The sequence below is a fragment of the Haliaeetus albicilla genome, chromosome 19 (genome assembly GCF_947461875.1).
Source record: "Haliaeetus albicilla chromosome 19, bHalAlb1.1, whole genome shotgun sequence".
Classification (NCBI taxonomy): domain Eukaryota; kingdom Metazoa; phylum Chordata; class Aves; order Accipitriformes; family Accipitridae; genus Haliaeetus; species Haliaeetus albicilla.
Genome location: NC_091501.1, coordinates 13645539 through 13670465, shown reverse-complemented (window position 1 = coordinate 13670465; position 24927 = coordinate 13645539). Strand labels below are relative to the sequence as shown.

At 46.9% G+C, this 24927-nt stretch overlaps 1 protein-coding gene across 7 annotated transcripts in view; it reads right to left on the bottom strand.

The window, feature by feature from the left end:
- The window catches only part of CACNA1C (calcium voltage-gated channel subunit alpha1 C), a 490677-nt gene that overhangs the window by 18204 nt on the left and 447546 nt on the right, over positions 1 to 24927 (bottom strand). For all 7 annotated transcript variants that reach the window (XM_069807710.1, XM_069807711.1, XM_069807713.1 and 4 more), the window contains 10 exons: positions 20566 to 20598; positions 17470 to 17598; positions 13744 to 13809; positions 10459 to 10550; positions 9489 to 9654; positions 8480 to 8607; positions 6731 to 6827; positions 5405 to 5507; positions 3107 to 3208; positions 325 to 452 (listed from right to left, as the gene is read on the bottom strand). In XM_069807710.1, coding sequence (XP_069663811.1) covers positions 325 to 452; positions 3107 to 3208; positions 5405 to 5507; positions 6731 to 6827; positions 8480 to 8607; positions 9489 to 9654; positions 10459 to 10550; positions 13744 to 13809; positions 17470 to 17598; positions 20566 to 20598 — 1044 coding nt within the window. The remainder of the gene's footprint in view (positions 1 to 324; positions 453 to 3106; positions 3209 to 5404; positions 5508 to 6730; positions 6828 to 8479; positions 8608 to 9488; positions 9655 to 10458; positions 10551 to 13743; positions 13810 to 17469; positions 17599 to 20565; positions 20599 to 24927) is intronic.

The following is a 24927-nucleotide window of genomic DNA, read 5'->3' as shown; positions in this document are numbered from 1 at the left end:
GAAAGGGTAGAATGAATGTGGTAATAAGCAAATGTCTGCTGGACACTTCATACCACTTCTCTAAAAGGAACCCAAATTTCAAATATTACCAGCAGATTGATAAACTGTGGATATACCTCACTTGTGCCTTCCACTTCCAGAGCTAAGGGATGTGGCCCATGGTACATACATGTTTATCCAAAAGGATTGATGTGGTAATTCAAGGGGTCTACAAGCTCCTTTCCAGTGGGGATAGCCCATTGCAGCCCCCAGAATGGTTGAGAGAGAAATGGGGTCAAATGCCTCTACTGTACCACCCCTGTCCGTCCTGTGCCCGCTTGTCACCTGCAAGGAGAGCGCGTTGCGCTGGGAGGGCTTGCCCACCAGTCCCTGTTCTTTACGCTTCTTGAACTTCCGGAAATACTCCTGAATCAGGAAAGTGGCATAGAACTTCCCAACGGTCACCTCATCATCTGCAGAAGGGTATTAAAAAAAAATAATTAAATAAGCAACTGATTTTAAACAGTGTATTTGCTAACGCGAGCCCTCAGAAACACTAGGCACTGCAGTACATCTCTGCCTCTTATGGCATCAGGATGCAGGGCTGAAGGAAGGGGATTGCTCCACAGCCAGAGCTTGCTGTAGGTAGTCAGGAGGAGAGGTGCACGTGGCATTTGGATAGGCTGGCTCTGCTGGCAGAGAACCCCTATAGCTATGCGCCTCTGGATGTACATTGTTTATGGTGAAGCGCCTCTAAGCTTTGCAGTCTCTGATACTGGTTTACCACTGTCATGGTTTAACCTCAGCCAGCAGCTAAGCACCACGCAGCCACTCACTCACTCCTTCCCACTTAGTGGGATGGGGGAGAGAATTGAAAAAAAGTAAAACTCATGGGTTGAGATAAAGACAGTTTAATAGGACAGAAAGGAAAAAAATAATAATGATTATGATGATAATAATAATAAAATTACAATAACAATAATCAAATAATTGGAATATACAAAACAAGTCATGCACAATGCAATTGCTCACCACTCACTGACCAACGCCCAGTTAGTTCCTGAGCAGCAATCTGCCTCCTCAGGCCAACTCCCCCCAGTTTATATACGAGGCCTGATGTCACATGGTGTGGAATATCCCTTTGGCCAGTTAGGGTCAGCTGCCCTGGCCGTGTCCCCTCCCAACTTCTCGTGCCCCTCCAACCTTCTTGCTGGCTGGGCATGAGAAGCTCAAAAATCCTTGACTTAGTCTAAACACTACTTAACAACTGAAAACATCAGTGTGTTATCAACATTCTTCTCATACTGAACCCAAAACCTAGCACTGTACCAGCTACTAGGAAGAAAATTAACTCTATCCCAGCTGAAACCAGGACAACCACAGAGAATCTTGCTATAGCAGCAGCCTCCCAGTCTGGGTCAATGCACACTACCCTGTCCTGTGATAGCCTGGGGTAATACATACTCAGAGTCTGGATTAACAAACAGCATCTGACTGACCATCCATTCCAGACCTGATCTGGCCTTTCTCTGCGTTGAAATTGTCTGTGCCTAGCATGGGTGTGAGCAAACCAAAATGATCACCTCTCCCCAGAAACACAGTTATTGCCGTATTGTCATTCAATACAAACTGTCAGTCAGCTGAAATGTGCACAAAGTGTTTATCCAGATAACTCTCCTCCCTTCTCCAAACCCACAGGAAATTTTATAAGACATGGATCACTGACTTCAGAGCAGGCTAGGCAAGGTTCAGGATCTGGCTGCGACTGTTAACTAAGTGCCAAGTGCTGTTTTGTGCTATAGCCCCTGGAGCCACCTGGAAGGTCAGTGAAGGCCACACTGGATGCCCATGTACCTGGGGTCCCAAGAAGCCTAGCTGTCCTGGTTTCAGCTGGGATAGAGTTAATTTCTTCTTAGCAGCTGGTAGAGTGTGTTTTGGATTTAGTGTGAGAATAATGTTGATAACACACTGATGTTCTAGTTGTTGCTAAGTAGCGCTTATCCTAAGCTAAGGATTTTTCAGTTTCCCATGCTCAGCCAGCGAGCAGGTGTACAAGAAGTTGGGAGGGGACACAGCCAGGACAGCTGACCCGAACTAGCCAAAGCGATATTCCATACCATAGAATGGCATGCTCAGTAAACTGGGAGGAGTTGGCTAGGAGGAGCAGATCGCTGCTCAGGCATCAGTCAGTGGATTGTGAGCAATTGCATTGTGCATCACTTGTTTTTTCTTGGGTGTTATTTTTAAATTTGGGGTTTATTTATTTATTTATTATTTTATTATATTCCTTTTCATTACAATTATTATTATTATAATAATTATATTTTTATTATTATTGTTAGTATTAAATTTTATTTTACTTTATTTATTAAATCATTCTTATCTCAACCCACGAGTTTTACTTTCTTTCCGATTCTCCTTCCCATCCCACTTGGGGTGGGGAGTGAGCAAGCGGCTGCGTGGTGTCTAGTTGCTGGCTGGGCTTAAACCACAACACTAGCAAAGGAGCTGCCCAGAAGCCTGGTAATTACAGCCTACCAGCGGCACTGCATAGCAACCCACAGCAATCTGTTACGCCAGTTCAGACTGGCTGAGGAATGTCCCCAGGTACATGAGTCATTGACATGTATCATAGCAGAAAGCAGTTACGCAAGTAAAAAAAGAGTTATATGCCATAGTAAAGGTAGTTTTGCTAAATAGGAAGGGGTTATGAGATGGGGCTGGGTCCTTAAGTTGAGGGTAAGGCCGCATGCCTTATACAGTCAGATAAAGTCCACATCATCCTCCCTGGTGCTACTTAGCTTTGCCTGCCTCTTTTGCCCCCAGCAGGCACCCGGTAAAGTCCAGGGGAGCAAATGCCTATGATCAAACTGGGGCAAGATCTAGGAATAAATGTTTCTAACTCCTATTTATGCGCCTTTTCTTCCTTCCCTGATTTCTCAGCAGTAAGAACATGATATTCACATTAGTACAGGCAGAAAGAGATCTCAGCCTGATGAAATACAGGTAACAGCTTGTAGAAGAAAGCTTGTCCCCCATATTCCACCTGATGATCATGAGGTGCAGTAGGACATGTCAGGTGGGGAAAAAGAGAGATTCGGGGGCTGGGACAAGATCCTGCACTCACCACCTGCGGGGGGCACCACCTGGTCCAGCAGCTTCATACTGGTGCGCTTCCAGATTTTCTTAATTATTGCTCTCAGCTCTTCGTTGGCTTGCTCCAGGTTACCTGCAGGGTGAAAATCATCAGAGACAGGAATTAAGCAGACCCTGCAGAGGAGCAATTTCTTGTCTGGCACGGCAGTCTTAGGAGGAAAATATCAGAGCTTTTCAGTAGTGGAAAGTTTTGGATAAAGAGATGCTCAGACTATTGCTAAAGCCTCCTCACAGCAAGAGGTCTTCTTCCTAAATATGCATAGTCATCTCAGGGTAGGAAGCTGACTGTGTTACTGACTGATAGTCTGCAACAGCCAGAAACAACAGAACCATGGTGCTACTTCATCCCCAAAAGCAACAATCTCATCTAACACTTCAAATTTTAATTGAGATCCAGTGAAAGTTGAATATGATGAGAATAGAGGTCAGTTAATGGGAAACTACAGCTTGGGAACACCAATAATTGGCGGTAAAGATGCATCTAGAAATCTGAAGACCTGAGCCTTCTTGGAGCACATCTCCAGAATTACCTGTTGCAGTCCCTGCCTCCCAGCAGATACCAAGTTCTTCACATGGTGCCAAGAGTCTGCCTTGGAGAGCCTGCACAGTGCTCTGACAAGGCACTACAGGCACGTGCAAGGCTTTTGCTATTCGACTTGGAGGACTGTCCCAGGATATTGGTGTCTGTTCTCTGAAGAACAGCATAGGCTATAACAAGCCTTTTATGTAACTGTCTGAATTTAGACTTTACATGTTCCTCCAAGGGGCTCTGAGCTAAATGAGACATTAATCAAGCCACACTACCCCTTTGAGAGCAAGTGAAGCAGATTCAGTTTATATCCTTTCTTTCTAGATACCCATTTCCTCCCAAACGACTCACCTTCAATTTTATTTCTTGATTTATGTACATTCAAATTCCTTATAATTGAAGCTCTCTTCTCTCTCTAGGGGTACAAACCCACTACCTTGTCCTCCTAAAGGTGCTGTTCCTGCAGCTTTTCTTATTGCTCCCCAGCGTTAAGGCTCCTCAGTGTGCTGCACAGCTCTCTTAATAGGATGCAGTGAAGGTAGGGACACTAAGTAACTTGCTGAGGATGAAACAGGTGGACAGCATCACAGGCAGAAATCTGACTCAGGAGGGTTAATTCCAAAGTCCTGCCCTAACCACTTACAATTAACCACTAAAGCAAGAAAGCAAGCAGTTTGAAGCTTTAGGTGGTTTCCCAGGAGTTCACTGGTAATGACTCTGAGAGCTGGAGGCTAAGATGGACAAGAAAATTGAGTCTTTTTTGGGTCTCTGTTTCATAAGACACAAGATGTCCTGCAGGGGTTGCGGTTGGCTTTTTCCTCAGGAGACCCTCTTTGGCTACAGTCAAACTCAGTTTAGCACAACATTCAAGGCCATAATATAATTTTTTTTCATTTTACCACTTTTTTTGGCTCAGCTGTCAGTATAATCCTGGCACAGTAAGCTAGGGTTCTGCTGGTCTCTGCTTTCCCATGTCTGAAGTATACTGCAGCCACTCCTGAGGCAGAGGTGTTTAGCTATGAATTGGCAGACCCTACATGCTCTTTTAGAGCATCTCATTAATACATGAAGCCAGGTTTTGACTCAGGACCAATATCTTTCATTACAGCAGGTGACAGAGTGCAAGAAAGGGGACAAGCTGAGCCCAAAATCTTGTCTGCTTTCCCCAACTATACCTGCTGGTCTGTGTAAAGCTATTATCAGTCCCTTTGCTTCTCATCTGTCTTTAGGCCTACAACACCACTGTCATGACAACGTGATGTTAACTCATGCTAATGGAAGCACAGGAGGAGTTTTAGTGAGGTGAGACCCTCGAGTCCAAGCTCTTTTGCCTCCCTTGGATTGGAAGATCAGTGGCAACAGCAGTCAAAACACGGCCCAGCTCTGCAGCCAGTTTGCACAAGGGGAGGCTTCTTTGCACTTCTTCCTTCCCCTGATTGCTGTTTGAGCAGACATTGATCTAAAACTTTAACTTTGAGACCATTGTAGAGAACATGATCAATAATCTGAGATGATACCATGGGAAGCACTAGCTTTCTAGGTAACTGGAAACACTGTTCTCTCCCTAGAAAATATTATGCTTCAAAACATCTTTACATTGCTTTTTGTACCATGTGCCTCACATGAGTAACTGGAATCATCTTACACAAGATGTCCTTATTGTTGTATTCCAGCTCTGCACACTTTGGTGTGAACACCACTCAGCTACCTTTGCATCCTTGCAGTCAGCAAGCTTCTTACCTTCTGTCTTGATCCTCAGTGCTGTTCTGACCAATGCAAAGAGAGTGGCATTGAACATGACAGTCCCATCGCTGTTCAGTGGCATATTCATGGAGACAAGGCGCTGTGGAGTAAGGAGAAGAAAGAGAACAATTGTACTGCCAACACATGGTCTGAAGCATGCTCTTCCTTACACCCTCATGATGCCTTCCACACCTGCCACCACTCTTACATGAGCATCCACAGCCTGTGGATTTAGTTACACAATTATTTATCCAACTATTCCCCCCCTCCCTTTTAAAACAAGGCTGTGTCTGCCCTGCAGTGATTCTGTAAAGCCATGTAGGACAGAGAGCGAGTGCTGAGTGCTGTTGCAGCTGCAGGGTGAACTTCGGTGAGAGCTTTCAGGGGTTGATTTTGTTCGAGCTCTGTCTTCTGCCACTTTCATGCAACAGGCCTGGTTCAGCACCAAATTGGAGGAAAGGGTGTCAGCCCCCACCACTACCACCACAACCATATACTGGGGGGCTCGGACCAGATCGAGACAGCAAACAATTTCTAGACTGCAGGCTGAAAGGGATCGACAGTCATATACTTCTGTGTACAGGCCCCAGGCTTTGTATTTTGCTCCGAGACTGATATAAAAACCAGCTACCAGTGTCACATACAAACTCTGGGATTTGCGAAGAGACGAACAAAGAACTTCAAGTGAAGGAAGCATAAAGGTTATAAAAATGTCATTATTCACTAGAGAGAGTCCTTTTTCATAGACGGAATCTCACAACCCACGAAACGAATGAGACGCTTTCACAGAAAATCTGTCCTTGCCCTTCCTGTCTTTTAATACCACGCTCACCTCGCTGTTTAATACCTGCCAGTCATTCAAGCAAGAATGAGATCACGCCAGGTTTTTGGCGCACAGCTTGGTCCAAAGAAAATCTCAGAGGTGTTTTCGCTCGCCCTGTTATTTCTGTCTGGCCTTGTCTGTCTTGCGACGCGTGCTCAGCCCCGCAAACATAGGGGTGGGTGTCCGATGCCGCGCTCGGCATGTGGGAGCTGCGGTCAGCACGGACGCTCTCTCCCAGCTACCAAGCGGGCTGGTGGGGCGCGGACGCCTCTGAGCAGCGGACGCCCCACCTGCGGGTGACCCCCCAGCCTTCGGCTCGGCGGCTGCCGCCCCGCGGAGCCGGGGAGCGGCGCAGGGTAGCCGGGGGCCCGCTTCAGACCCGTGCCCCGCTTCAAACCCGTGCCGTTGCCGGCCCTGCGGCGGGGCTGGCTAGGAAGTGCCACCGCGGGCTATTTAGCGGCCATGACCGCTGGCCTTGCCCGAGCCGCAGCGCGCCTTACTTTGCAAGCCACCCGGTGAGGGCAGAGCTTCCCGAAGCCGAGGGGGGGCTGAATCCGCCGGAGCAGTGTCACCACGTCCAAGTGTTTGATCCGTCCCCTGAAGAAGACAGCACAGTGAGGGTCGCATCCTTACCGCGGGGCGACCTGCTGATCTGCCCGCAGGGTGCGGGTATCACCGAGAAGTATCACCGAGACCTTCCCGGCCCCACACTGCCACTCCCTGTAGCCCAGGCATAAGCTGTTATTTCAGGCCTCCTGCGTTCGGTGCGTTCTCCAGAATTTGCCCAGCGCTCATATAACTCCTGCTAGTACAGAAAACCCAGTTGTCAGTCATACACGAGTCAATACTTGCAAGAATTGACTTCAGTGTTTTGAATGCTGCCGTTTCTTAGTGCATGGATGAACAATTTGGGGTTCCCCCACCCCCAACCTGCTCAAAATCTACATCTGCTTATGTACTTGTTGGTCTTGGGGCTATAGCAGGCACAGAGGTGCAAAGGGGTCTCTTTTTTTCCTGGTGCTATACCTCCCATATAAATAGCCCCAAGCCACTGTCTTTTGATACTTGTTTATGCTTTGGGCCATCACTGGAGCCAGTGCAAAACAGTGCTGAACTCCCTTCACAGCAGCAGTTGGGTTTAAGTTCTGTAAATGGCATCTCAAAAGAAGAATTCTCTTATGGAGGGAGGAGAGCTACCAGAGCCCAAGGTGGGGCTTCAAGCATGGGACATGGATGGGGAAGAGGAAAAAAAGAGCTTCCCATTTATAGGTGGGAAGGAACAGGATGTCATCTGGATGGAGCAGCTGTCTATAACATTGCTTCAGCCACTGCAGTCTTGCCTTCAACAAGCACAAATAGCAGCACCTATTTTCTTAACGATGTATTTATCAGAATTCTGTGCTTATCCCCTATCCATATTAAAAGTTTCTCTGGGAAGTCACCATGGATGGGAAGAAGTGTTTCAATTTATGTATCACTCTGATAATGTAACACGGCCTTACATATCGAGAAACTGAGACCAAATTAATCTTGACACTATGTCTCCTAAAGAGATCTGCTTTTAGTTTACACCAAGATCTCTTTCCGCAGTTTTTGCATTATGAAGGGGGGCTTTGCAATTACAATTGTCAACTGTACTGTAATGCCACAGGGATCTAAATGCACTTTAAGCCTAAGCATGTGTCAAACAGCATATAATACTGAATGTCAGTTAAGCCCTTGTGTGAGTTGTTCTTGTGTAACTTTAAATCCCTGCAAGTCTCCTGATGTGAATAACCCTGCAGACAATGTAACGCAGCCATGTGAAGGTACAGGTTGTGATGGGCCTATATGACATATGACAAAACGGAGATTTGAGCACAGCAGCTCTACTGTGAGTAGAAAGTCAAATAGGAGTCACAGCTCAATATCCCAAACACATGCAGCAATAAACCAACGCTCTAACCTCCTTTGCTCAATCTCCTGCTGCGCCTCCCTAAACAGTCTATATCTCCCTCCCGACTGAAAGTGAAGCAATGTTCTGCCAGGTAACAGTGCAGCCTAAATGCTGAGATTTTTTTGTGTAGCCTTGTACTGCTGGCTTACGGATTTACCAGCAATACCTTGTGGAGGTGTCTATTTTAGGATTTCTGCAGAACAAAAAGTGTTCCTGCAGGAGGAACATGGCACTTACTGCACTGGGTCTAGAGAACAGAAAATAACGGGCCTGTTCTCCCAAGGAGCTCTGATATCTAGGCTGGGTTACTTACTTGGCTTCAGGGTCATACTCTGCCCAGATCCTTTTAAACTCATCCAGGTGGTGTGGTCCTAAAATGGACCAGTCCCGTGTCAGGTAATCAAAGTTATCCATTATAACAGCTACAAAAAGATTGATGATCTGCAAACAAGGACAGAGATGACTTGATGGGTGAGGCAGGTAACAGTAGGTTTTACCGGGTTCTCCATTTAAGGTCTGGATTTGGACTCGTAAAACTAGGAAGCCATTAATGGTGGGTTCTCTGTTCCCCCATTGCCAGCCCCCCAGTTTAAATGGGAAGATCCCAGAGGCGAGATATTCTCAGCTGGTCACGTTTTTCTCTTCCTTACTAAATCTATGAGGCCCAAGAGTGCTGAATGCTTAGACATGCTGTGGTGGCTTTTTATTTGCCTGGCAGAATGGGGTAGTGGTGGGAGAACCTGGGATTTATCCTCTATAGGCAGTGGGGCTGAGATAAAAGTCCTTTCTTCTGGCCCAAGACCAAAACTTTTAAAATGTTGCTGCTGTTCACTGGGAGAGTTTTGCGCACTGATGCCAGCTGCAGAGCATGTGCTGTTTCTCTGAGCAATGCCGCATTGCCAACATGGAGCAGATGCAAGTGGGATATGTGTATTCTCACAGTCATTGCTGCTGGCAGGGGAGGAAAAAACCTGCTCAGCAGCCAGAAGGAAGGTAGGAGGGAAGGTGGGAAGTGTGGCTGAGGCGTTGCTAGCCTCAGCACAGCCCACAACACGCTAAATTGGTTTTCTCATTGGGGGGGAGAAAAAGCGCTCCTTTGCTGTGCACAAAGGATTGGGACTGGAAGCAGAGCATTCCCCGGAGCTGGAGGGAGGCAGGAATGGCAGCGACCAAGGAGGCGTTGTCACTGGTGCTGCTGGGAAAGACCCTGTGGCGAGATTTCCCTTCTTTGAAATCATTCTTCTGCTGTGCAGTGCTGATGTCTGGGGGGGCAGGGGCTCAGTCTGACAGAGGGCAGGTTTCAGTTGCTGGGCCGGACTCACCAGGAAGGCACAGAGCATGTAGAAGCTGATGAAATAGAAGACGGCAAAGCTGCTACCACAGGAGTGATCGGCTTCGGTGGAGTTGGCTGGCTCGGACTCTGGGTCGCACTTCTTGTCTGGGAGACATGCCAGCATGATTTCCTGCCAGGCCTCACCGGTGGCACACCTGGGCATGGCAAAGGAAGACAGCAGTGACCTTCGATGTGAGAGGGACTGGCACGTTAGCAACCTGTTCCTGCTCCTGTGAACATTAATGGGAATTTTGCCACTGAGATCCATTAAGAGCAAGTTAGGCTGAAGGCCGGGCTTTGACGCACACTGGCACACCCTGCTCCTCTTTTTGGCTTTGTTGCCATCATCAGCGTGTTGTTCCTGACTGGCTTTGGCTGGTCTGGGTACAGGGCTGTCATGCTGCAAGCAGTCAGAGTCATTGAGACGTGTGTGACATGGCTACGGGCTGCATGAAAAAACTCCTTGAAAATGAGTGTTGAATTCGTGCCAACTCCCCACCCCTTCAGCATCCCGCCCTGGCCCCGGCACATCTGGCCACATCTGGAGCAGGATGATGTGCCAAGCTGAGCTGGGCATGGCCATGCCAAAGCATGAGTGGGAGTTCACGTCCCTTTCCCTGCTAAAATAAGCTGGAAGTCTTACTGGCTAGATTTGAACGAAAGGAGGAGTTTGCGATGCATATGAACATTTGAGAGCACTGAAAACTGGCTACCTTCCTTCTGAGTAGGAGGACTTGCCTCCCTCCCTAGCACTGAGTGTTGGCCAGTGTCAGCTGGCAGGGTACAAGGCTTAACGGACTGGTCGTTTCATCTGACATAACTCCTAGGCTCCCCCACTAAGGGACAACATGTTTCTACTCACCTCATGAGCATGACACAGTAGAAGGAGATAAGCTGTGCCCAAGAGCAGAGGAATCGTGCTCCCAGACTGACACAACCCAGAGCTGTCAGACACCCACCTGAAAAGCAGCAGCACTGCCTGGGGGAAGGTCTGGAAGTTGTTGTTGCGGTTGATTTCTGTGGTATCGTTCAGCGCAATTTTACCAAACACCTGGCAGAAAGCAGAGGTCTTTTCAGGTTAGCCCTACAAAATCCCCAAACCTCGTTACCTGTAGCTCTTGCCCTCACCCTGACTCTGATATTTAATAGAATCTGCTCATCTCTTAAAAAATAATTTCCACAGGTCTTTCATATTTGCCATTGCTTCCCTTGCTTGTGCTTTATCACCAGAAAAGCAGTCATTTTGTAACAAGAGGCATCTTTTGTTAAAACAAGACATCTTTCCTTATTTCACACTCTGTGAATACATGATATGGGGCCTTAATTTAATGGGCCCTCATATGGGGAGGGGGTCCAGCTGAAAGAAATCAATAACACAGAAGAAAAGGCTCCTTCCTTCATTGCTTATCTGTCTTCACCAGGAGGAAATGATAGCAAAGGACCAGCAGCTGCAAAGCCTTGAGCTTCCAACTCTGCAGGGTGCCCTGGATCTTCCCAAAACAATGTAAAGTACGTTGCCTTGGATCTGGAGATTGTCCAAATGCCTGCCCTTCTAGTAGCCATGCTTGTCACCAGCAGGTGTTTCAGCCTCCCCTCCCTCCCCCCCCGAGAATGCAGCAGTGTGAAGATGATGACTAGATTTGCCCAGACAAGGATGGCTTACAGCTTCCTCCCATGCCCAACCAACTGTTGCTGCACCAACTACTTCATCCAGCCGCAGCACAAAGCCTGCAGCCATCAGCAAACCTTCTTAGGGGCCTGCCCTCAGATGTGAAGACCCCAGTGCAGGAGAGTTTCAGGTTTCTTTGAAAAAGCAGCTTATATAGCTTTGGTATTTTGGGGCACCGGGACTGAGAGCTTAACAAACCTCGCCTGGCAGAAAGGTCTCTGCACAGCATAGTCAGTCAGGACTATTTATTCCCCATCGATAGCAACATGACAGAGATCTCAAGGACCGAGAGCTGTAATCTCGTAGCCAAAACGAGCAGGAGGAACAGAGCAGCTCTGAGAGGACATAGAGCTTCTTTTCAAGCAAATGTCACTGAAAATTAACACCCCAAGAGAAACAATGAGATGGAGAGAAGTGCAGGGACAATGGCGGGGAGGCCATGCCAGACAGGAGGGAGGGTCCGTACATGGCAGGATTTCTGCAGGGGTTCCTCATGGATGTGTGGGCCTTCCTCGGCCCCGACCGCCCCATGCCGTGGGTAGCAGTGACAGCCCCAGCTGCACTGAGGAGGAGCAGGAGGACAGTTTAAATGCTCAGAGGCAGTTTGAGCCGAGGCAGCCCATATTTTTCATTTCAGGCAAGCGTAGGCAAGGGAACTTCCCATGCTGGAAGTCTGATTTTCCTTTTGACCCTGCGGCTTCCCTCACACAGCACTGGCGGCAGCTGCTACGGGTGCTTTGCCTTAGGCACCTACGAGGAGCTATGGGCAGAGGTTCCTCTCTCATGGCCTCTCCAGTCTGTGCCTCCTGGGCCATGAGCTGAGTGGCTTCATCCAGGAGCATCAATTTGGATTTTTCCATTTGAGCACATTATGTAGTGAGGCTTGAATGTTGTTACGTTCCAAGTCAGGGCAGTAGCTGAGATAAAGTGGTAGGTCTCCTTTATGTGGGAAATTCTTGTATTTTCATCAGATCTGGTACATGTAGTCTTTCAAGGTGGCTGCTTAATGAAGCAAGGAAGGCTTTTCCTTCCTACGTGTCCCTATGTGTGAAGGAACTCTATGTGTCAGCAGGTTCAAGAGAGCAGCACACAACATTTCTGAGAAGCCATTTGGACAAAAAGTAATAACAGGTCTGTGGGCTCTAAGCAAAGAGGGAAGATAAGAAAAGTTGGTTTTCTCATTGGAAGACAGGAGGGCAGAAAGCGATCTACTAATCTAGATCAATGTGAAAGACAGATGTATGATCTTCAGGCTGCTGAGATGATTTAAACAGAGGCTTGAATGTAAGCCAAGGCTTAAACAGCCAAGTTAGAACTAGGTGACAAAAAAGGGAGTAGAATTACAAAATAAAATATCTAGCCCTGGCAGTGCCCCGATCATTGTAGACCCCCACCTGCGTGGGTGGTTGGAAGCCATTTTTAATGCTTTGTGTAGCTACATAACACTTGTGTAATACTCTCAGGTGATTTTCTGTATAGCACAGGTAATCCTGTATGATCTTGGCCATTTGAGCTAGTTAGGTATTAAAGGCAAAACTGTCAAGTTTACAGTACGAGCCTAGTAGACTAAACGGACAGCTGTAATTACCGGGGGCAATTGAGATAACCTGTGATAATTCAAGAAAAGATTAGTTTTATTTTTCAGACTGGAGCAGGGTAGATGGAGTCTGTGAAAAGATGTGATTATAATAACAGGAAACAAATTAAAACAAGGTCACAGAGGTCAGATGAATTTTGTTACAAATTCTGTCGGCATTGTGAAACCAAGAAGCCTATCATGTTTGAAGATCCCTTGAAGCAATTATGCCATGCCTTTCTATACTTTGGTTTCTGGTCGCAGATGGCTGACTTGTCTGAGATCTTTGATTAACACCGAAGTGGAAAGTGAAGCTTAGTTTGAAAAGCAGCATGGCAAATGAGGCTGGGAGTGTCACAGGCTGTGCCTGTATCACATGCTTTCTTCAATGGTCTGCATGCAGCATCAGTTCCTTGCACAGTTGAATGCTCAGGCCGGTTCCAAGTTCATTTTGCAAACTGAATAGGATATTGTATTGATGCAGCTTCCTGAAGAATTGGCACAAGCACAGAGCGTCAGTACATTGGGTCTGATCCCAAATTTACCTTCATGAGTGTAAATCAAAAGCTGTTCTTTACAACTCAGTGGAAGTTATGCCAGTGGGAAAGTGATGCGAGAGAAAAATTGGGTTTGTTCAGTGCAGTGTGGCCATAAGCCCACTGAAACAACTAATTTGAACCAACAAGCGAGGCAGTAAATCTTTGCCACTGCTGCTGGGTATTCCTTTGAGAGTGAGGAGGTCCTTTTATGGTTTGTATATTGCATTCTGCCATTAAATGGGTCGGTTTTTGTTCTTGTTCTGGAGTGTGTTGTGCTCCCATTGGAAGTGCATAGGCAGACAATGTTTTCCAACCAAGGTTAGCTGCTGTCTTACCTTACTGGGCGAAAACATTCTTGTAAGCCTGGACAACCACACATTGATCTAGTTACTTTATAAGTCAGTTCCCAAAACTCTAACAGAAGAAGATAGACACAGTTGAGCTCTTTAGCATCACTTACCTGCATCCCGATCACGGCGTAGATGAAGAACAACATCACTATTAAAAGAGCCACATAGGGGAGAGCCTAGAAATGAAGAAAAAAAAAAAAGAAAAAAACAACAAAAAAGAGAGCACTGTGTCTCCACCGAGGCCGGCACACTGGAGCCTGCTTCACGCTCGTGGCTTTGGGAAACTGGGCAGAGGCTGGCCTCAAACGTGGAGTCTGTAATTTGGCCAGGTGGCCACTAGATGCCTCTACAGGCCCACATTTGCTTGCCCTCCCCGTCACCACGCTGCTGCCACCCAGCTCAGGCAGGCTCTGACTCTGCTCCCACTCGTGATGGTGTAGCTCTGCTGCCTTCAAGCCAGTCCTGCCCTTACGGAGTGAGGAAAGTGAGGGCAAAACCAGTGTTTACAGCTGCTTACCAAGAGGAGAAAACTCTCATAACCAGTATTATTCTGGCACTAATGGCAATGTGATTTTTTCTGGATCCAGTCTGGTGAAATAAAAAATGCAACAGCTGCTGAGATCCAAATTCAAGTCTCCTGCTACAATGGCTAGTACCTTCCTAAGTACCTAAAGCAGCATCAGCTTTGTTCCTTGTACAGCGTTAGGTGTCTCTGATGGTGTCTGCGACGCACCGAGTGTCTGTGATCAGCTGCTGAAGAGGAAATGCAGAGCCCTGATATGCAGAGCTGCCTCCTAAGGAAGAGGCCAGTGCAATCAGCAAAGTGTTGAGTGCTATCAGTTTCCTCCGCCACTAGCAGGAATCAAGGGCACAGCTCGGGACCTCACAGGCTCAGGCTTTTGAGGAGGAATTTTCTACTTCCTTGCTTTTCAAATATATAGTGCTCAGACCAGAGATTTCCAGACCTTACTTCAGAGGTGATGGGTGGACACATCCATCCTGAAAATGTGAGTACAGTCCCTGATCTGGAATTTGAACACCCCATTTCAGAGAGTATAAAAAGCCTACAATATTATTGTTATTATTATTTTTAAATATAAGATCATTTGCACATTTTAAGTTTATGCCTAAATTCAACAGTGCTAAATCCTATAGGAAGAATCAAAGAAAAATTTTCACTGACCACTACGGAGATTTGACTAAGATCTGCAGAAATCATCTCAAAGAGATTTGAATATTAAAATGGCAAAAATTCAAACCTTTAAACAATGTCTGTAATCATCATCTCGAGGCTCAGGGGCAGATTCCTCTGTGTTTTATGGGGTCAGACAAATCTGCATGGTTACCCCACAATGTCAGTGGAGATACACCAGCTCAGAACTGGGCTCCAAACGTTTTGTGATGCTCTAGTTGGGACCTAAGGAGAGCTCCTGGGATAGTGTCCAGACAGGACCTGAGGTGCATAACCTTGCCAGCTCTTCTGTCTTTCAAATGGGGATGAGAAAAGTGTCTTCCCTCCTGGCTGTCTGGTCCTCCACTTTCTTTCCATGTTCTTCTGCTCAGCCTGCTCCTCTCCACTGATGCACCTTTCTACTCATCTCTGCCCCTTGTTTCCCATGGCTCCTTCAGCTCCCTACCTCCCATATTCCACTCTTCTGGCTCTGTCCTCCTCTGTCTCTGTCCTTCCCTGACTTTACAACTTTGTCCTTATGATTCCCACAGCCTTGCCTTGCCCTCAGCACCCCTCTCACTTCCTTCTCCTCCCACTCGCCAGCCTGGGCTCTGTTGCTATCTCTGCAGGCGGAAACCCCGCCGAGCTTTTTCCCACCACAAACTCCTCTGACCAGTGCCCCAACTTGTATGTAAGCACTGTGCGCCATGCAGGTAGGTAGGATGGCATCTGAAATCCAGCACAAGTTCGTTGCTTATTAGGCTGCCCTGTGTGAGCAGAGATGCTTCCTGGAAGCATGTGGGGACACAGAGAAGAGCCCACGCCAGACAAAATCTGCAGAGATCCCAGATTTTGTCAGTGGGAGTGGCTGAGTTAAGAGCTCTGCACAGTGGCTATTCTTAGCTACCAAAGGAGCATCCCAGTAGTTGCAAGAGGAGGAGCTCTGAGCAGAGAATACGATGTTATAAATGGCTAAAGGTTTCAAGGGAAAAGGCACTTGCCTGCAGTGCTTTCCCCCCCACCTCCCCCGCTGTGGAAGATACCTCCCTTGATACTTTCTCCCATCACCCTACAACCCTGCCTAAAAGTGACTCTCCAATCAAAGAGGTCTGAAGGTCACTGGAGGGAAGTACCAGGCACTCCCTTTCCCATCCATCTCATCCTCTCCAGCCAAGAGCTGTGGCAAGCTGAGCTCAGGATAAGAGTGAGCTATTGCTAAAGAGGATGGAGGGGCATAGGGGCAAGGGGAGGAGTGTGACTCTGTTCCCTGCATCAGGGATGGCTGAGCTGTGCCAAGGGAATCTCATTCCTATGCATGCAGACAAAATGGTTCCCACTGGAACCGCTCAAATAACAACCTGAAAGTTAGCAACCGTGTAAGCAATGGAAAAAGTCGCTTGTGGTATGGATGTGTCAGAAAACTGCTATGCAATATTAGATCCTCTGGCAGTCAAGGAGTGTGCAAAATAAGAGTCCTCTGCATGAGCCTGGTGGTCTGGCTACTGAGACCACGCGAGAACTGCACTGGAAGAGGTCCAGACTGATCACTGGTGTACACATGTGCTACTTCTGCTGACAGAGGCAGAAGTTGTGGTGATCCGCAGCACTGCAGGCTTTGGTCCTAGCTTGGGTTGTAGCTGGTGAGGTTTAAGATTTAAAGCGCGGATCAGCTCCTTTCCAATTTGAGTCAATACAAATGCTATCAACCGTTTAAAGCCTCAACCTGAGGGATATATGGTTGCTGTTTCAAGACTTGTATGTTGCACAAGTTAGTCTTCCATGCTTTTGTCCAGTGGTGTGTCCTGCATCTTTTCCCATGTTGGACCACCATTTGTATTCCTGTGCTGTCTTTCCCTGAGGCTTCCTCCAGACCTGCCCCAGCTAACATCCAGGTTGTGCTGGCCCAGTAAATCCAGGTCAAGTACTTGTAAAGTGCAGGAATATCCTATGCTTCACCTCTACCATTTTTTTATATGTGGTTAGGGGCTGGTTTGGAAGCAGTTTTTCTAGCAAATAGCTATCTCTTGGTGTTTGTTTTCCCCCAGAGGTGACAGTTCTTATCCAGTCTGGTCTCCTTCACCTTCCCCTATCTACTCTGGTACTTTACCTACCACTGAAATGCAACCTGCCTCCAGGGCAAAAGAAGCAGCAATTTAATAACTTGGCATTGTTACCAGGGTCAAAGCTGTGGGGCTAAAAAGTCAAATTCTTCCTGGATGAAAGCATGGGGGGGGGACACCTCTAGTACTCAATGAAAATCCTCAAAACAAGGCTTAAGGGGAGCTTAATTGAGACCTAGGCCTTTCCCATAGCTGTGTATTTCGCTTAAAGCAACAGATATAAAATACAGCTAAAATTGAAAAAAAAAGTAAGAGGAGATTGAAGGGTTACAGACAGGCAGTAATTGAGTTGAAATGAAGTATCAAGGCTGTTCAGGAAGGTCTCAAGCAATTACTCATGCTTTAAAGATGAAACTCAAACCCAGGCAGTCATCCCCTGCGAGCCCCGTTTACTTGACTCTCGTTTGTGCCACGGGTCACTAGTGTGCATGGCTCTGACCCGCAGCCTTTGAGCTCAGGCACTTGGGTGAAACCCCTCCCCGAGAGGCCACTGAGGGGAAATAGAAAAGGAGTTAGGTCTTACTTAGAGATAAGTGAAGGAATACCTGGAAGGACTTGATGAAGGTCCAAAGCAGCGTCCGGATGCCCTCCCCTCGGCTCAGGAGCTTCACGAGACGCATCACGCGGAAGAGTCGGAAGAAGGTGATTGAGATGCGAGAGTTTTCCTCTGCGTTCTAGAAGCCATTGGCACAGAGGCAGGAGTTACAACAGCACGGGAGGAACAGGGGCCCTGGGCCACAGAGGATGCTATGCCGAGAGCTCACTGCACTGTTCCTTGTCCTGGTACCGCTCCCTGGGCTTGCACTGCTCTGGCACCCCAGGGATGGGCTGAGGCCGGTCAAGCCTTCCCTCTCTCCCATGGTGGTAAGGCTACTCTGTGGGGGCTCTCAAGGCCATCGGCCTCTCTCTTCAGGTCGCCTGGACTTTTGGGGATTAGGGATATTTATGCTATAAACCCTTCCATTACATCTCCTCCTCCCGTCGGAAAGATGCAATTCTCCTTTGACGTTGTACTAGAGAAGAAAGATACTTTCTCTCCTGACCTGTCTTGGATGTTTTACCCCAGCAAGTGCCTCAGCCAGCAGTTCTGGTGAATCTGGTGTCAGGCATCAGCCACGTGCCACTTGCTCTGCTGGGAAACACTAGCAGGTCCCAGGTCTGCTCTGGGGTGCGAAACCCCTCGGGGGCACGGTGTGCAGCCCCCTGCCCAGCTGCTGGCGTCACTGGCACCGCTGGCAGCCTCGCTGTCCCTGCGCTGCTGTGGCCGTGCTTCTGGGGGCCGGGCCGTGGTCGCTCGCTCCCGCTGCCCTGTGTTCGGGCCTTTTGCATTTCTCATGACCCCTTTGTACTTCCCACAGTCTGCGCACTGACTTTGGTTTTTTTAAAAACATTTTATTTTGGCTTCACTGCTACTGTTCAAGCGTGCAGTATTTTAAAATAGTCTTTCTTCTGGGCTGTTTTTTTTCTCACAGCATCTGCTTTGTCCCTAAGCATTTTCCCCTGGGCCTGTAACCAGCTCTGACGTTCCTCAGCCTTCACACGTGTGAAGGCAACGTCCGTCTGAGCGCTGCCACGGCAGCAGGCTCACCTGGGCCTCAGCGGAGGACCCGCTGCCTAGCTCAAGGGGAGGCGAGGCACAGAAAATGCCATGCTTCCCAGTTCGTTAACCCCCTAAAATACTGTGAGAAGCCTGTGGAGCTGGTGGTTTCCACTAGCAGCACTGTGGGAATGTGACCTCCTGTCACAGGGGGGAGATAACACTGTCACCCTGCCACTTGACCTGCTGTGGAGTGAAGTGCATGGAAACCCCCTCTCTGTCCCCACCCAGGCTGCAAAGACCACAGTTTGATTCTAAATGCCACCAAAAGAGCAACATTTAGGAGGAAGAAACAGTGCAGATCACCCCCGCTGTTAACTACTCACCACTGTGTAAACCAAGAGAGAACAGACCCTTTGGATTTCCTGTCATCGGGCAGTGAAAAGAGCAGCTGCTTGCCTGTCTGCTCCTGATAAAACCCACGGCACGGGAACCGCACGGACCTACGTTTCTGGGATTAAACGTCCAGATGAGGACGTGTACCTGTGCGCTGCGTGTGCTCCTGTTTCCAGCCCAGGATGAGCAGAGGGGTGCTCAGCTCCCTCAGCCCCCAGCTCCTGCTGTGCAGCCTGGGGGGCACACAGGGGCCACAGCTGCTTGCTGGTGTGCGTGCACCCTGCTCGCACAGAAAGCGCAGCGCTATGTGCAATAGTTCAGGATTGCATCCTAGCTGCAGTTTGTCTGTCTATCTGTGGTGAATCACCGGTGGATATTTTGGGTAGCTTCCTCCAGTCTGCAGCAGAAGCTGACGCTTGCTGCTCGTGCAGTAACTGGGTGAAAAAGATTAGGAGAACAGGCTGTGTCAAGGAAAAGCCTGAGTGCTCCCTACATCTCACATCATTCTTGTTTTCTGACTTGGACAACAGGCTGGGGTCTTCAGTGAATCAGAGGGAATTGCTCTGAGGTGAAGGAGGGAATGTGGCCTCCAAGGAATCAAAAATCATGACATTCAGTGCTCTCAGCACTACAGTCCCAGAGGCCTAACTCCAATACCACCTAAAAGAGAATTGAGGTCTAAATTGAAAAGTTGTGTGGACAGCAGTACTGCTGTGGTTGTGACAAAAAAAAAAAAAGAAAAAAAGGAAAAAAAATGCTTTCTTATTCTACCTGCTGCTGCTCTTGTCGGCTTGGCCCTTTGGATGGCAGCAAGTTGGACATGCATCTGGACAGAGGTTTTAGTGTTCCTTTGTCTTTCTTTGCTGAGAGGATGCAGCTGCTCTAGGCAGAAAATTATCCCTGTCCTCCTAGGGTCCTGGAGTAGGCAAAGTCTAAGCAGCGGATAAAATAATAGAACACATTCCTCCCTGACACAAATCTGCAATTTACTGGCATCAAACACTTAGTCAAAACCACTCAGTGATGCCTCGGGATATTATGGCATTTTAAGACAAGGTGGCTACAGATTAGCTGGTGCTTGAGTAGCCTTGCTTGCTTTCTCCTGGCTTTCCTCCAGCTTTTTGAAGGTGTATGCTTGCCAGAGGAGGGAGGTTCTGCAAAGTGGCAATCAAGAGACTGGAGTTACTGTAACTCTGTTGGGGTGGTGTGGGAACTGCCCTGTACACCAAGGCAGCAGAGTTTGTGTGCACCATTGCATGACTCTTTTTTTGTGCAAAGTATGAACTCAAATGTTACAGTGAATCACCGCATTGAAGAGGAACTTAAGAGTCCCAATCCTTTCTAGTCTGGAGGCTTGGACATGAAGGCACATTGCACACTCATTCAGTGTCACATTGATAGTGACATAGTTTGTGGCTAACAAGAAATCTTACCAGGTCTAGTTCTCTCTTGGTGATTCATTAGAAGGCAGAACGACAGTTAACTTGACCAAAGGAAAGCTCAGGATGCACAAGAAATACACATGTGCAGCATATTCACAGCTCATGTGAACACCAGACTCACACCAATACACAACATGGCAGCTTCATGCACAAATAACTAGGCTGGGCTTGGAGAGAGAACTCGTGATCACGGGGAAGAGAATAAAGGAGTGTGTTAGAAAGAGTGTCACAGAAGCTGGGAGGGTGGTCTGTATTTTTGGTCTTACCATAGAGGAAGAGCATTGGGTATGTTCAGCTGGCTTTAAAGAAAGGCAGACAGAAATAAGCTGTAATAAGTCTCCAATCAAGAGCCCTAGTAAACTAGGTCTTGGCTAACACAGGAGCAACAAAATGGCAGAAGAGGGCAAAAGGGTGTTTGAAAGAAATGCACAAGAGGCTGGGCTTATTCCCTAGGATGCCCAGGATCAAGGCTGGCCATGGCAGAAGTAGGTACAACTCCCATTGAATTTCATGTAAGCTGTATCCACTACCACCACGTGTGAATTGCACCCAGTATCTTGTGAGTGCTAGACATCCTGGCATCCAGGCAGTGGAGGTACTGATATTGTTAAAATGTTTCTTGTATCACTACTATCAAGTTCGATACAGGGGCTGATTTAGCTCCCCAACTCAGATCTAGGCCATGTCTGCACAGGGACCAGCCAGCTTCTGGTGCATCAGTCTGATTTGTAAACCCATAGTATCCCAGTGCTAAAGCAACACTTTCTATTTATACATCCCCATTCCCTTACACATAGTTCTGGGTGATAATGTTGTTGTTACTAAGACAATGGGTTGGGACAGTCTAATCAGTTGTTGGCAACCCTACAACACCCACCACCAGCTGTGGAAAGTGGGTTGGTAAAGCTCATTAGCTTGCTGTACCTTCACCCACCTCTCACCAAAGCTCCAGGGACCCAATGGATGTGTCCTTGGAGGCCAAGCTGAGCTGGGGTGAGCCCTGGTCATGCCTGGAAGAGTCTAGCTGCTGCAAACACTCTGCCTGACATTCCTTGATTAAATTCCAGGGCCATTTCCAATACTGAGAGCAATTCTAAAAACCACCCAAGGCTGCAAATACCCTTAGGTATAAGAAGCAGAACTGAAAATTAAATAAAACCAGCTTTATCAGGAGTCCTTCAGTTCAGTAGTAACATAATCCTTCAGGCCTAACCTCTACCATATGCCCCATATGCCAAACCTGTCTGTCATTACTTCCTGTGACTACATTAGCAAAGCTGAAATTGATGTATTTTCCCTTCTGCCAATGGCAGAATTCACCTCTAGTGCCGTAGAGAAATCCTGCAGTGTGCTTCTGATCTCCAAGGATGCTGCAGTAACCACATTGGCCTTGTATTACCTAAATAAAAACTGTAGTTTGGATGCACAGCCTATTTGGTGATATAGGCAAATGAGAACAATTAAAAACCGAAGGTGCACCTAATCACATAATAGTCTTTTGGATTAACTCATTGGTTTGGTTGTGTCAGCTTTCATTGCTTTTATCCTCCTCTTTCACATGTTTGCTCTTGTGTTTTCTTTTCAGATCACATACAGGCAAAAGTTAGCTTGAATACCAAATAAAGGAGTGGTGCCCATAGAGACATTTCTTACAAACCAGGCATGGATTTTGATTTTGTGTTGCTGGGCAAACATCTCCTTTCCAGCAAAGAGTTTCTCTGTCCCATCCCCCTTCCTCTTTCTAGTTTTGCAAATCATCTTTTCTAACAATAGAAGGACTCTTATTCTGCTAGTTGCTGCTTTCCTGGTAGAAGGTACAAAGCCCCTTCAAATTAGCTGAAGGAAGCCCAAAAATTTTCAGCACCTTTCAGGATTCTCCATCCTTCCTGGCTGACAGTGTTGGTGCATCTGTGACTGACTGGCTGAAGAAGTCTTGTAAGTTACTGTGGAATATTATAACTTAATTTTCATTTTGATATTGTTAGTATTTTATCAGAAAGTGCAGACAATAGTAATGTAACAGTAGAAAAATCTGTATAAAAGCATATGACTATATAAGGCTCTGTTGATACCAGATGCTCAACTCAGAGGAACTGGCATCACGTTGAAAAACCAGAAACCAAAGGTTCTGAGTATCTTTGGCACTGCTAAGAAAATGAAGTAGAGGTTGACTTACTCCTCTCTTATTCCCGCTAACTGGCCTGTGTTTTAAGATGGGGTCAAATATGTAACAAATTATATCACTACCTACAGTAAAGTCTCAAAAGCAGCATGGGAAAGTTTCCATTAACGCTGGAAGTGGTATTTGTACAAACTGTAGCACTGTGGGCTGAGGTTCCTGATATGCTTGTACATACAGTATTTTGTGCGTGAGTATATGAAGGGGAAATCAACCCCCAGCTGTGGGTTGCTGAATACATTTCCTGATATCCACAAAGGTTTCAGAGAGGAGCCAAATCCCACCATTTTCCACCTGTGCCAAAAAGTCACCATATGGACCTAAGCACAGATATTTGAGAACCCTTTAGTGGGTCTTTCAAGTGTAGCCATTCCTAACTATAAAGCCAAGAGAGCTATTGCTAGATTTTCTGAGAATCTTCAAGCTTGCAAGTGATGCGGATATGCCAATTTTAGGGCAAGGACAGGCACCTGGCACCTGAGAGCGTAGAAGTCACATCAGTTCACAGGGATGGAGGCATGGTGATAGGTACTTGGAATTAAAGTCAGTGTCTAATGCCCATCTGAAGTGGACAGAATTTCATTTCTACAAATCTCAGAACAATGTACAAAAGCAAGTCCTCATCTGTTTAATGTCTTTGAAAGAGCTTTTGGAGAAGCTACACCACTTAACAGAAGGCAGCCTTGGCTGTATTCTGTTTTACTTGCAGCCACCTCTTCTCCTGCATATGGTCTAACCTGCAAAGGAACTTCAAGTATTCTACCCTGCTTCTGTCATTTGGGGCACGAGTAGCATGCACACAACTGAATGAGAAAGGGCAACAACAATAACAGTGAGATCAGTCAAGAGATGACGCTTTGCACAATTTCCATTATAGAGAAAAGGGACCTGAAGTATAAATCACAAACAAGCCCAGGAGCATATTAAGAATGACATAGAAGGGAACCTGCAGGCTCAGAGTGGGCAAAGAAATATCTGAGGCAGGATGTGTCTGTGTAAAGACACTCAATGGGGATGAATGCAATGAAACTGCTTGGGCCGTTTCTTTTTCTTTTTTTTTTTTTTCCCCCTCTTGATGTCACCATATTGAAAAAGCTAATAGAGATGCTAAGGAGCAGAAGAGGTCAAGAAACAGAAAAGCAGGCTCTAGAAGCCAAAGTAAAGATGCAGTAGGATAAAGACTGAGGGATCCCTGAAGCGTGTCTGAAAAGCTCTTCAGAATATTGTTGCCTACACATATCAATTATTTTCAATGTGTAGCAGAGCACCAACATTTTAAATGGACACATTGCTCGAGCTGCTGATAACCTGCGTGCGTTCTTAAAACTCCTACAGGCACAAAAGGCGCAGCTTATGCCCATCATGAATTCAGGATCCCAGGTAAGGAAGTCTCTGGGAAAGGAAACAGGTTTATTCAATGGAGAGATACTTAAATTCTTTGAGACCACAGCACCGAATAAGGCAACTGATAGTACTGTGTTCCTGCTAATCGTGCTCCACCTGGGTAGGTGGGAGTAAGGTTTACTGGTGGCTGTTTGCAAAGAACACACCACCTCCAGATGGGTACAGCGAGCATCAGACTCGCATATCAAACTTGGTGTCTGATCTTGCCATCAAGTCAAGGAAATAGTTTTTAACAGGTTGCGTTTATGGATTTCCAAATCCCGACTATAGCATGAATGCTTTGGAAGCTAGAAGAGGATAAAATTTGTACTCCAGGAGAACCAGTTTCAATGTTTCAAGGGCAATACGTTACAGGCAATATCATACAATGTTTACGCTGTAATGTAATCCATTTGAAATTCTGAGAAGGGATGAATTGACTCTTCAGAGGTGTAAAGACGGGAGCAAAAATATGAGCAAAAAGACTAAAGACTTTGTACCATCATGGTAGTATCAACTCCCTCTGAAATATCCATGGCTTAGAATATCTTCTGGATAGGTAAAGATTTAGAAGAAAAAATAAGGTGTGCTAATGAATAGATTCAAAGGAAAGTTTCAGTAGAAAAGTCCTGAGAAGAGATATCAATCCCACCTCATCCCTGTGGAACACTGGAGATGGAGGACCATGCTGAGACATTTGAGTTCCCTGGAGTCTTTGGCTGGTTTGCTGACAACTGTAATGGCTATCCAGAGAAGCAGCACCTAGAAATGCCAGAATTTAGGCATTTAGTTCCGTTAGGTTTGTACAGCATATATTTAATCAATATATCCAAAGAGGCTCCCTGACTGATGGCTAAGTACGTTTCAGTAGTTGTAGAAGCCTGACTGCCACTGAGATGATGGTACAGGCAGGTGGCATTCCCATTACCAGCACTGTTGATGGTAGTAATTTTTTTACACCACAGGACATGTGGAAGATGATGAGTTCAGCTCCTTCAGAAGATCCAGTCTTTTCTAGGAAGTCCAAACTGATTTTTTTCCTGATGTTTGAGGCATAAAACTTCCT